General features: G+C 52.0%; 1 protein-coding gene across 1 annotated transcript in view; it reads left to right on the forward strand.

Annotated features, from left to right (window-relative positions):
• The window catches only part of HTRA1 (HtrA serine peptidase 1), a 50,374-nt gene extending 40,109 nt beyond the window's left edge, over positions 1–10,265 (forward strand). The window contains exons 4-9 of the mRNA XM_087432755.1: positions 2,204–2,398; positions 3,337–3,369; positions 4,783–4,897; positions 6,159–6,216; positions 7,921–8,016; positions 9,546–10,265. Coding sequence (XP_087288881.1) covers positions 2,204–2,398; positions 3,337–3,369; positions 4,783–4,897; positions 6,159–6,216; positions 7,921–8,016; positions 9,546–9,714 — 666 coding nt within the window. The 3' untranslated portion in view covers positions 9,715–10,265. The remainder of the gene's footprint in view (positions 1–2,203; positions 2,399–3,336; positions 3,370–4,782; positions 4,898–6,158; positions 6,217–7,920; positions 8,017–9,545) is intronic.
• The last annotated feature ends 1,213 nt before the right edge of the window (positions 10,266–11,478 follow it).

Consider the following 11,478-nt stretch of genomic DNA (forward strand, 5'->3'; position numbering starts at 1 on the left):
GGTTGAGCTGATGGGGCTGGGCCCACCTTTCTCTGTTTGAAGTTGATTTCTTGCCTTGAAGTTGGTGAAAAGCAACTGTTATCTTGGGCAGCCAGGCAGCCTCAGCCCCAGGAGCCTTTGCCACTTTGTCCCCTTGCCCAGCCCTAAGCCCAGCCCTGAGGGCCGTTCCCTGGCCCATAAGGAATGGTATTGTCCCCGGCGTGCCTCCCCCAGAGTGGCCGGGTGCACACCACTGGCCCTGACTCCCTCCCCACTCCCACCCCCACTCGACTGTTGGATGGAGTCGTTCCTGGCAGGGCCGGCTGGCGCAGGCCCAGGGTAAACAGGCCGTGCTGAGCTTGCTGGGGTTCTGCTGGACGCTGATGAGCTCGGGGAGCGTGGGGCTGCAGCCCTGCCCACTTCAGGGCAGCACCATGCTCTCTGGCCGCAGGAAACCCCAAGGGCAAAGGGTCACTGTCAGGGCAGACCTGCACCACCAGCCTTCCTCTGGGTGGAGGGCTGGGTGACACAGACTAGCCTGTGGGAGTTTCATTGGTGGAGTTTCCTCCATTGGGTCTGCACAGACCCCAGTACTAATAACAATAACACTTAACACTTGTATGATGCTTACATGTCCCACTTACATGATGCTTAACATGAGCCAGGTGCCATTCAAAGAGCTGTTCACGTCTTAAGTCACATAATTCTCACAACTAACCAATGAGATAGGTGTGCTACGTCATTCCCTTTTTCCAGATGAGAACACTGAGGACCCAGTGGTCGTAAGCTCAGGCCAGGACCTAATCAGGCAGCCTGGCCCGGGGTCTGAGCTCTTGACCACAGCGCTCTCCTGGGCCTCCCAGTGTCTGTGATCTGAGGGGCATTCCTTCTCATGTGGTCTCTTCAAGTCAGTTTTAGGTTTTAGATCCTTTCTCCAACATTCCTTCTTCCTCCATGAACTTTCGGCCCAGCAGCACCTTCCTTATTTGGGGTGGGAGGGGTCTTTGTGGCCCGGTGCTGTGAGGTGGATGAGAAGCTCTGGGTTCGGGGCCACAGTCCAGGTTTAAATCCCTGCTCTGTCTCAAGTCTCCCAGTTGCTTGGAGCCTCAGTTTCTTCACTTGTTAAATGGGCCCAGTGATCACCCCACCTCACCCACTGGTCTCTGCTCCATCCCTGGCAGAGGAGATGCTGAAGTAACTGCTGATTTCCACTCACCCCACCCTCCTGGCCCCCTTGCCTCTTTCTTTCTTTTTTGGGGGGGGACAAACATGAATTGCAGTTAGCATGAGGCCTGGGCTAGGTCTTTGCCTTCTGGGCCTGGTCCATATTGCTCAGGACACTGCTTCTTTTGACTCAGGGAACAAAGGTGTAAGAAATTTGGAGGTTTGCTTGGCTCCAGGAGGACATGGAGGCGGGAGGGCCTAGGACCCTCTGGGATGGAGGCCCAGCTCCCCTCAGCCCCATGCACTCGAGCTAGCTTTATTGTGTCTCGTTTTAATATGAAGAGTGGTTTGGGGCTCCTGGCTCTGCCTGGCCTTCACAGGGCATGAGGATCAGGCTTGTTGGGTTAACCAGCCCACCCAGGCCGGGGAGCAGAGGTGTTGGTTGATGGAAGACCTTTTCAGGCGAGGAGAGAGCCCACCTCTTGGACCTTGGCATCTGGGGGCCTGGATGCCTTGAGCACCAAGCCCATCCCGGCCCCTCCCCAGAATTGCTGGGGCCTTAGCACAGAGACACCGAACTGAGTCAGTGCTGTTCCCTGCGTTCAGTGCTCCCGGTTCTCCGGGACTCAGGTGGATATGTCTATGATAAGGGGGGCAGATCCCCTCTTTCCCTTCCACCCCAGGGGTGTGTGGGCTCAGGATCCTTCTTTGGGGCTTCGCTCCCTAAGAACCCCCAGGTAGTCTTCCCCCAAATCCTAAATTCGTCTCCCTCTGTCTCCTGGCCTCAAGGTTTCAGAGTGAGTCTGTGCCGACAGTTCAAGGTGTGCTGAGACTCCAGTAACTTCCCCACGTTGTCTTGGCCTTGCCCTGTGACAGCTCAGGACGTGTTGATTGTTGTGGGTGGGAGGGAAGTGTGGCCCTCGGCCCGGGAAGGGATGACAGGCCTGACCTCAGTTTCCCCCAAGGCCCGGTGAGCACTGCTGGGCGCTCCGTGACACCTGTGCGTTTATCCATCCTGTGAACTCAACCAAACGCAGCCACGCCAACCTTGTGTTTCCAGGGAAACCTGCCCGTCCTGCTGCTTGGCCGCTCCTCGGAGCTGCGGCCGGGAGAGTTCGTGGTCGCCATCGGAAGCCCGTTTTCCCTTCAGAACACGGTCACTACCGGGATCGTCAGCACCACCCAGCGCGGCGGCAAAGAGCTGGGGCTCCGGAACTCGGACATGGACTACATCCAGACAGACGCCATCATCAACGTGAGCCCCGCCTGCTGGGCCGGGCGGGTTTAGGAAAGCCGGGCTTAGGAACCAGGGGTGAGGCAGGCTCCTCAAGGTGCTGTCCAAGGGGTTCCCTTTGCACCCCTAGAGCAGCTGAGGCCGAGGGCTGGTCCTCGCCCGTAGCCGTCTGCAGGGGCTCCTGTGAAGGGCCTGTAGCTTCGCCCAGGTCTGCCGCCGGGAGGAGCCCCCGCCCCCGAGGGTCAGCGGCCCCTCAGTGGAGCTGCTTCCTGCAGGAGGGACGCTCACCCTGGCACAGGCTCTGTGGCCCCAGGAGGGGTCTGCTCCGCCGTGGGCCGCAGTCTGAGCGTCACCCCTACACTGTTCAAGGTCTAACGAGGCCAGGGATTGTGCCACGCAATCTCATACATGGGATCTTTTTTAAATCACATTTTTCCACTGCAGCTGTCTCCCTATAGGATTGACGTTTCTAAAAAGCAATGTTTTTTCCTCCCTACATCTGTCTAGTAAATAACAAGCACAACATGTTTTGTTCACTCACTGCTCTAACAGGTTTTATTCCCAAACTTTCTTGTGATCTGCAAGAAGTAATGGAAATAGAACAAACTGTGGGTTTCCAGCCCTGGCAGCAAAGTCGGGGTCACACGGATGGGGGGCTGTGCAGATTTGAAATACCGTGATGCTGGAGCAAGCGGGCAGCCAGCCTGTTGCCAAGAGAAGGAGGTTCTGCTGGGTGTTTTAGGGAGTCAAAGGTGGCCTCTGGAGCAGAAAAACATTCCCATTTATGGCACATTTAAAACTTTTTCAAAATTGTTAAGGTCCTTTTTTTCCAGCAAAGTATTAGGTTGACAGGAACAAATCTCAGGAGAGAACCTACACTCGGGAACCTGCCAGGCAGGGAAGTAGATCGGACCATGTAACGACAAACTCCTAACTTTGTAATTTTTGCTTTGTTTCAGTATGGAAACTCCGGAGGCCCATTAGTAAACCTGGTAAGGCCTTTTAAAAATCTATGTACATGCTTTTTTTTTGCTTTCTTTTCACACATGAACTTTCCAAAGTGCATTATTTAATTCCTTTAAAGTGAAATCTGTGAATGTACTGCATCCTTGCAAATTACCCTTCTTGTCTTTTCTGGAAAGAGCGAGGCATCTGGAGTTGAGCACTGGAAGTGTAATGCCAACGGAGATGCTTGTGTTTCAAAGTTACAAGTAAACGCAGTGGAATTCAGGTCCAACCCAGGAGGAGTTAAAGGAGCAGGCCTTTATTCTGAAGGTGTCAGCAGTTCTGGCCTGTCACAGAGCGGCACCTCCTTCAAATGACGTCTCCAGGCTGCTGAAGGAGCTGGCTTGGCTCGTCTACAGTCTTTGTCTTGGCCAGGAGCCCTCCCTTAAGACCTGCCTGGAATGAGGCGTTATCCCGCTCACAGAGATGTCACTTCAGTCTGTTTAAATACATAAGCATGAAAAGGGAAGCCTTAGAATCAGACTGTCAGAGCGAGGGCGCAGCTCGGGGGTCACCCAGCTCGACTCTTATTTACAGATGAAATCAGGCCATCTCTAGCAAGGCCCAGGATGGCAGCGCCTCCAGGATGGTCCCTGGGAGTCGGGACTGAATTCTCAGTGCTGCGGGAGTGTGTGAGGAGTGATGTCTACTCTCCTGGCAGTTTTCCCTTCTAAGCCCAAGTGAAACACGCCATATAATAATAGCCTCCGGAATGATGGTGGGAGGGCGTGAGGGGAGCCTGTTGTTCAGGGATTGTTTCCTATGGTGCAGCATTCCCTAAACTGTTGAGTTTATCTTGAATCGAAGCACACCCTGTAGACTGGCTTCCTCCATGATTGAAAGCTAGTCTGCAACAAGCAGAGGAAATGAGGCATGGTGGTGCGCCCTCCGCCTCTCCCAGCCCCCCGCAGCGCCCCCACGCTGCTGTCTGAGACGAGACTGCATTTTCCTGGTAATGAAGCATGGGGGCCCTAGGCGCTAAGCTGGTTCCTCCCTGGTATCAGCAGAGGAATCTTAAGATCATTGGAGATGGAGAAGCAGGAAGGTGTGGATGGCCCCCTAAAGGACTCAGAGGTTTTGGAAACGTATTCCCCGTGAATCAAGGTGCAAATGAGCATCTTGAAACGACCTGTTTGATGCCGTGCTTACCGCGCGGTGATCACTGAGTACAGTCTGGAGTGGGTGTCGATTCTTCCATTGCTGAGCGTGGCTTACGCTGCCTAAGTATTGCCTCCCCTCTGTGACCCCAGAACCCCCTACCCCCATCTCCCCCCCACCACACTCGCTCTCTGAAGTAGCTCAGAGATTTCTCCCATACACATTCTCTGTTCTCTTTTGGTGCGTGTCTTCAGGTCAAGCCTTCGGGGATTCAGTAAGCTGTCTCGCATCTTGCTTTTCAGGATGGTGAAGTGATTGGAATTAACACCCTGAAAGTGACAGCTGGAATCTCCTTTGCAATCCCATCTGATAAGATTAAAAAGTTCCTAACGGAGTCCCATGACCGACAAGCCAAAGGTAAAGCAAGGCCCAGACAGCCCAGGGGATTCAGGCCTGAGGCTTTGCTGCTCCTTGGGGCCTTGGGGGCAGGAAAACGACAGACCTGAGGGTCAGCCAAGCCTCTCAGATCCGGAAGGCAGAGAGAATGCATGTCACGTCATTAAGGCCCTGGTATCAGCTCAGAGATGTTCGACCATTTTTGACCTATGATCATGAACGTTTCATACAGTTTAATCTGATATGTACCAGGCACGATCCTGGGTGATTTCTATACATCATTTCACTTCCTTATTTATTTGTATCATTTAATTCCTTTGCGCTCTCAGGTGGGAATTATTAGTCCCATTTTACTCATGAGAAAACTGAGATTCCGGGAGATCATTTATTCCACAAATGTTTCTTGACCCGTCTGCTTGGGGTCAGGCTGGGGGTTCCGTGGCTCAACAGGGTCCCTTGCAGGTGTGATGTTTATGTTCTACCTGGGCGAGGGGGAAGGGTGATGGTCAACAAACATATAGGGTAGTTTCAGATAGCAACAAGTGCTTTCCAGAAAATGAAGCAGGATGGTGGGCTGGGGAGTGACGGGAGCGGTGGCCTGTGGAGACAGCGTGGCCGGGAAATGCCTCCCGAGCCGAGACCTGAAGGAGAAGGAGCCAGCAGGCCGGGATGTGGGGGGAGAGCATGCTGGACAGAGGACAGCAGATTCCAGGCCTCTGCTGCGGGCGTAGCGTAGTGAGCACAGGACCCACAAGGGGGCCGTGCAGCTGGATTGCTGTGAACGTGTGCAGTCACAGATGGGTGTGGAGAGAAGTCAGCCAGGGTCACAGGAGGCCGTGGTGAGGGGCTGGGGTCGCATTTTAACCACATTGAGAACAGGGAAGCTCATGATGTCTTTGAAAGGTCACTCTCGTGGCTGGGAGGAGAGTGGGTGGAAGTTGGGAGGCTAGTTGAGGGGCTTTCTGGGTCATCCAGACCAGGGTGGAGAGAAGGGGGGACATTCCAGATTTGTGTAAGGGATGGAACCCTCATCACATGTCAAGATGAGGCAAAGAGGAATCCAGGCCCACTCCTAGGTGTCTGGCCACTGACTGAAATGACAGGAGTCTCCCAAGGTCCCATGGCAGGTAGGGGTCGGAGCCAGGCTTTGGACCACTTTAGTGCAACCCCCATGGCCCTGACTCTACACTGCAAACTGGGGACTGGACCTCGTGGCTCCTGGTGTCCCTGGCACAGCTGCCAACTGGGCTGACCTTCTGTTGTCGTTTTGTTGTCCCACCAGGCAAAGCCATCACCAAGAAGAAGTACATTGGCATCCGAATGATGTCGCTCACATCCAGGTGGGTACCAGGATGTCTGTGTCTGTCTTAAATTTAAATACACCTGAACTTCAGGAGGCTCTCACTGGCTCCCCTGAAAGGGAAAACTTACGCTGCCTTAAGACATCTCAGTTTCTGGTTAAAATTAAGTAACATTAGGAAAGAGAGGAGGGGCCGTTAGCCTTGGCCTCTTATTTTATCTTTCATTTTTGTTTTTGTGTTCTGAGCAGGTCCTTCCTTATAGAAGGTTCTGCCCTCCTGGGTAAGGCAGGCCTGAGCAGCAGGGGATGTGGTCACTCTCCCTCATGCCTTCCTTTCACCACTTGTTCTGTTGAAACCCACATTCCAGGAGTGCCCCAAGCACCTCCCTCGGCCCCAGAGCGCCCTGCCCTTCATTAGCTCTGCCGCGTGTGGGCTGTGGCTCCCGGAATGCGGGTCAGGCCCAACATGACTGATGGGCTTGTTTTCCCCGAGCTGATGGAAGTTGTGGCTGCCAGGCTCCTAGCACACTTGTGTTTTAACCTTGATTAAAAAATGTGGTGTAATCGCACGAGTCCTGGTAACCACGGGCATGGTTGAAACTGTTGTAGGTAAGGTCGGCAAAGGGCAGAACCTATTAATATAGATATTCATATATTAATTATCATACTTAATTAACTACTAATTAATTGTGAACACATTACCATAGTTTAGATACATATAAAGAATGGTGGTTCCTTTCTTAGCACTCCAGAACGTGGACTGATTTGCCAAGACTAAAATGTGCGTCGGCTCCTTGTCTGGGAACTATGGGAGACGGGGGTGCAGGGAGAGAATGTGGGCCCTGGGGTCCGGCTTCCCGGGTTCTTGTCCCAGCTCTGCTACTTCCTGGCTTGTGACCTTGGGAACGACTTGACCTCTGGTGCCTCAGTTTCCTCCTCCCCAGGATGAGGATAAGAGTGCAGGCATATTGGTGTGTGGTGAGTACCGAGTGAGTTAACGTGTGTCAAGGCTCTGCCCAGTGGGTGGTGGCAATGGTCACCAGCCACAGTGACGCTAGCTACTATTTCTCACCTGCTTCCTCTGTGCCAGGCACTGGCCCAGGTGCCATACCTGGAGGATCTCATGTAATCCTCACATCAACCCCCGTCATAGAGTCCTGTCATTATCCCTATTTTGCAGGTGAGAAAACTAAGGCACAGAGAGGTTAAGCAACTGCCCAAGATCACACAGTTAGACAGTGGCAGAGCTCGTGCTCCAAACAGGCCATCCGCTATATGGTCATGTGCTGTGTAACAATCTTTCAGTCAATGAGGAACCACGTACATAATGGTGGTCCCAGGAGATTAGTACCATTTAGCCCAGGTGTGTTGTAGGCTGTACCATCTAGGTGTGTGTAAGGACGCTCTATGATGTTCGCACAATGACCAAATAGCCTAACGATGCCTTTCTTAGAATGTATCCCCATCATTAAGCAATGCATGACTGTACTGTATTGACTCCTTAAGTAGTAGCTACTTTCAATTAATTAATAAAATTAATAGTAATAATGATAAAGCACTTCCCTTGCTGCTACCCAGTAAATCTTTGACCCTAGCAGACAGGCAATTTAAAGCAGAATCAAAACTCCTGGAGGAAGTGACATTAGCGTCAGGGACAGGAGGAGAAGCTGGGTGAGAGCCGAGTCTCAGCAGAGGAGGCCCGTTGAGACCTCATGCTAACTCGGGTGCTTTTCCTCTCACTCAGCAAAGCCAAAGAGCTGAAGGATCGCCACCGAGACTTCCCAGACGTGCTGTCAGGGGCGTATATCATTGAAGTAATTCCTGATACCCCAGCAGAAGCGTGAGTTGGAGTCGTTTTCCCTTCTCCTAATATTCTTGTGATTCCTGGGGGTGGTGGGGAGGGGCGGTGTTTTTACATTGGCTCAGGTGATTGTGACAATCCTTGTAAACTGGTCGGACGTTGTTGGTCAGTCCTGCCAGTCAGGCCTTCCAACCTGGTTCAGCTCAGGACGCATCAACCAAAGGGTGTTTCCTGTCTTCAAAAGTCCTGGCTTCACAGGGGGTCATCCAGATGGAAGGAGCAATATTGGACCTATTATGAGTCTCCGGCACAGGCCTGGCTGGGGAAAGAAGGTTTAAGGAGCAGTGTCCCTGAGACCTCGGGCAGTGGCCCCATCCTAGGCATCAGGACGCATCTCCTCCCGAAGCCTTCTCTAATTATATCTATCAGTCAGGCCACACCCATCCACACCTCTGGAAAAATAACCCAGGTAACATCAAAGGAACATGAAAAGAAGTAGCTCAACCAACAATCAGGGTTTGTTACTTGTATTGACATGACATCCAGAGAGAAGTGTGACACTGGGGGCCAGCTCTGGCTTGCTGCCTGCTTTTGTACGACGTGTGAGCTGAGAATAGATTTTGCATTTTTAATTTTATTTATTTATTGTTCCCCCAAAGCCCCAGTAGATAGTTGTATGTCATAGTTGCACATCCTTCTAGTTGCTGTATGTGGGACGCGGCCTTAGCATGGCCAGAGAAGCGGTGCGTCGGTGCGCGCCCGGGATCCAAACCCAGGCCGCCAGCATCGGAGCACGTGCACTTAACCACTAAGCCACGGGGCCGGCCCTTTGCATTTTTAAATGTTTGAAAAAATTTAAAATGAGAATAGTATTTTATGACACATTAAAATTATATGAAATTCAAACTTCAGTGTCCATAAGTGAAGTTTTACTGGAGCACAGCCAATAAATATTAGATGACATATTGTCTGTCTTTGGTGGCTTTTGGGCTACAATGGCAGAGTTGAGTAATTGTGACAGAGACAGTGTGGCCTGCAAAGCCTAAAATGTTTCCTATTGGGCCCTTTAGGGGAAAAGTTGGCTGATCTCTTTGCTTGGACAATAGGCCATCTTGTTTGATGCTGTCATACATCAGAGCTAAGTTACAGAAACAATAACACAAAGAAAGCGTCTCGTGATAGAACCATTCTGCCCACCTGTAGGAACTGCTCTCTGAGTTGAGACAACCATAACAAGCAAGTTGGCCATGGTCATGGTACATGGTAGGTGGTGTATGGTACATCCTTGCCTCCATTGGGCTCAGTCTGTCCTAAGATTGTCCAGGTGCTGGTAGGCATTTCTGCAATGGACATGATTGATGATTTGGCGTAAAAATTTCAAAAGGAAATAATGCAACCCATGGGTGGCTCAAGCCATTCTCACACAAGTTCATCACCACCACACCCTGTTTGCTCTGGGCTTTTAGGTTCTAAATTGTGCCTCTGTCAATGTAAATTGGATCACCTTTCATGGTGGTTAGACCAGAAAGAATGGAAACATGACAATTCTGTTTCCTTTTGTGTTGCAGTGGTGGACTCAAGGAAAATGATGTCATAATCAGCATCAATGGACAGTCGGTGGTCTCCGCCAATGACGTCAGTGACGTCATTAAAAAGGAAAGCACCCTCAACATGGTTGTCCGCAGGGGCAATGAAGACATTATGATTACGGTGATTCCCGAAGAAATTGACCCCTAGGCAGAGGCATGAGCTGGACTTCATGTTTCCCTCAAAGACTCTCCATGGACGATGCGTGATGACTCTGGGCCGGTGGCACAGGACACCCAAGACTTTTGACTGCCATGTTGCTTGTTCAGCAGAAACGCCCTGGCCAACAGAATCCTTCTTGATAGTTTGCAGGCAAAGCAAATGTAATGTTATAGATCCGCAGGCAGAAGCTCATCCTTCTGTATCCTATGTATGCAGCGTGCTTTTTCTTGCCAGCTTGGTCTGTTCCTGCTTAGACAGTCAACATTTGTCTCTTCCTTTAACCGAGTCATCCTCTTAGTCCAACTAAGGCAGTTGATACAACACATAGATAAAAGGAAGGTCCCATGGGAGCCAGAAGGGTACTGGGTGTGTTTATGGTTTCCTTCGAGTCAGCACCCAGAGGAGGTAGATGCCAGAGACCACGGGAGGGTGAACGTTGGCTTCCAAAACGGCCCACGTTCCCTCTTTTAGGAATCTCTTCAGAACTGGGAGCACAGTGACTTTGAGTTTGAGCTATTAAAATACTTCTTCCTACTCTGCTTTCTGGCGTGCTGCTTCTCCTTTCCCAGGAACAGCTGGTTGCAGTCTCTCTGACATGAGTATCACGTCAATGGGCTCCTCCTTAAACCACGTCGTCCACTCAGGGTTGAGCCTGACATCTTGACGGTTACTTCAGAACCGTCTTGTGGGACTTACTGGTGTTGTTAACAACTGTGCTTGGCCACCCCGGCTGCATAACATAGGCTTGCGGGAGAGTTGCACACGCATCTGGAGCTTTTCACACTGCAGAGGGTCCGTCGACCCCATGCATCATGCAATCAGTCAGCAAAGATTTTCTGGGCCTTGTTCTGGGCCGGGCACGGTGCTAAGTGTAGGAGGGGGGATGCAGGGCAGGGCAGACCCAGCCCCTCCCTCTCCAGAGCTTCAGTCGAGAAGCCAGGTGTCTTTGTGAAAGGGAGCCAGTTTAGGAGACCAGGACGTGACTCAAGAACTGTCCTGTCCTAAATGCCCAGAAAGCACAGGCTGAAGCTGATTCCAACAGTCCTGGTGAGAACTAGACCTCAAGTCTTGCGGGGTCTAGAGCAGGGCTCCCCTCGATGGGATGGGTCCTCGAACAGGGGCAGCCTTTAGCAGCTCTAGGCCCCTCTATCTCCGTGAAAGCTTCCAGGAGTCTGGGAAGCTGGACCCAGGAAGACTGTTGAAAACTAGCTTGGAATTAGCACAGGCCGAGTCCCTGTGGGGCACACCAGAGAGGAGCCTGTTTACGCCAAGAGCAAAGGGTGAAAGGCTTTCTAAGTGTCAGCAGTCAGAAGGGGGCCCTGGACAGCATGGAGGCTCAGTTCTCTAGACTGAGCGCTTAATCCTCCCTCGACCGAGCTCTCTAGGGTCTCTAAGATCAGTTCCTCACTGGAGAGGCCGTGGGGGCCACAGGCCCGAGTGAAGTGTAGGAGCAGCCCAGGTAAGCAGAGACCTCATCAAGAGTGACACTAGGCAGCTGAGCGGCCTGTGGTCCTTGCAACTCTGGTGCGTCCCTGGCTCTCTGCTGAGATGACCTCGTGTCAGCAAGGAGCCAGTAAATCCTTTCACTCCTGGCGTGGGTTTTGCCTTCCCTCCCTCTCCGTCAAAGGTGATGACTCAGAGAATGGCCTGTGGCTTCAGGGGTTCATCCTCAGAGCTTTTGTCTGTGTGTCTGCTCCCCTGGGTGGTCCCCGGGGCTGAGGTGCTACCACAGGTGGGGAGGAAGTGCCTGGT

This window comes from Ceratotherium simum, chromosome 6 (assembly GCF_057802395.1).
Source record: "Ceratotherium simum simum isolate JZ-2026a chromosome 6, ASM5780239v1, whole genome shotgun sequence".
Taxonomy (NCBI): Eukaryota; Metazoa; Chordata; class Mammalia; order Perissodactyla; family Rhinocerotidae; genus Ceratotherium; species Ceratotherium simum.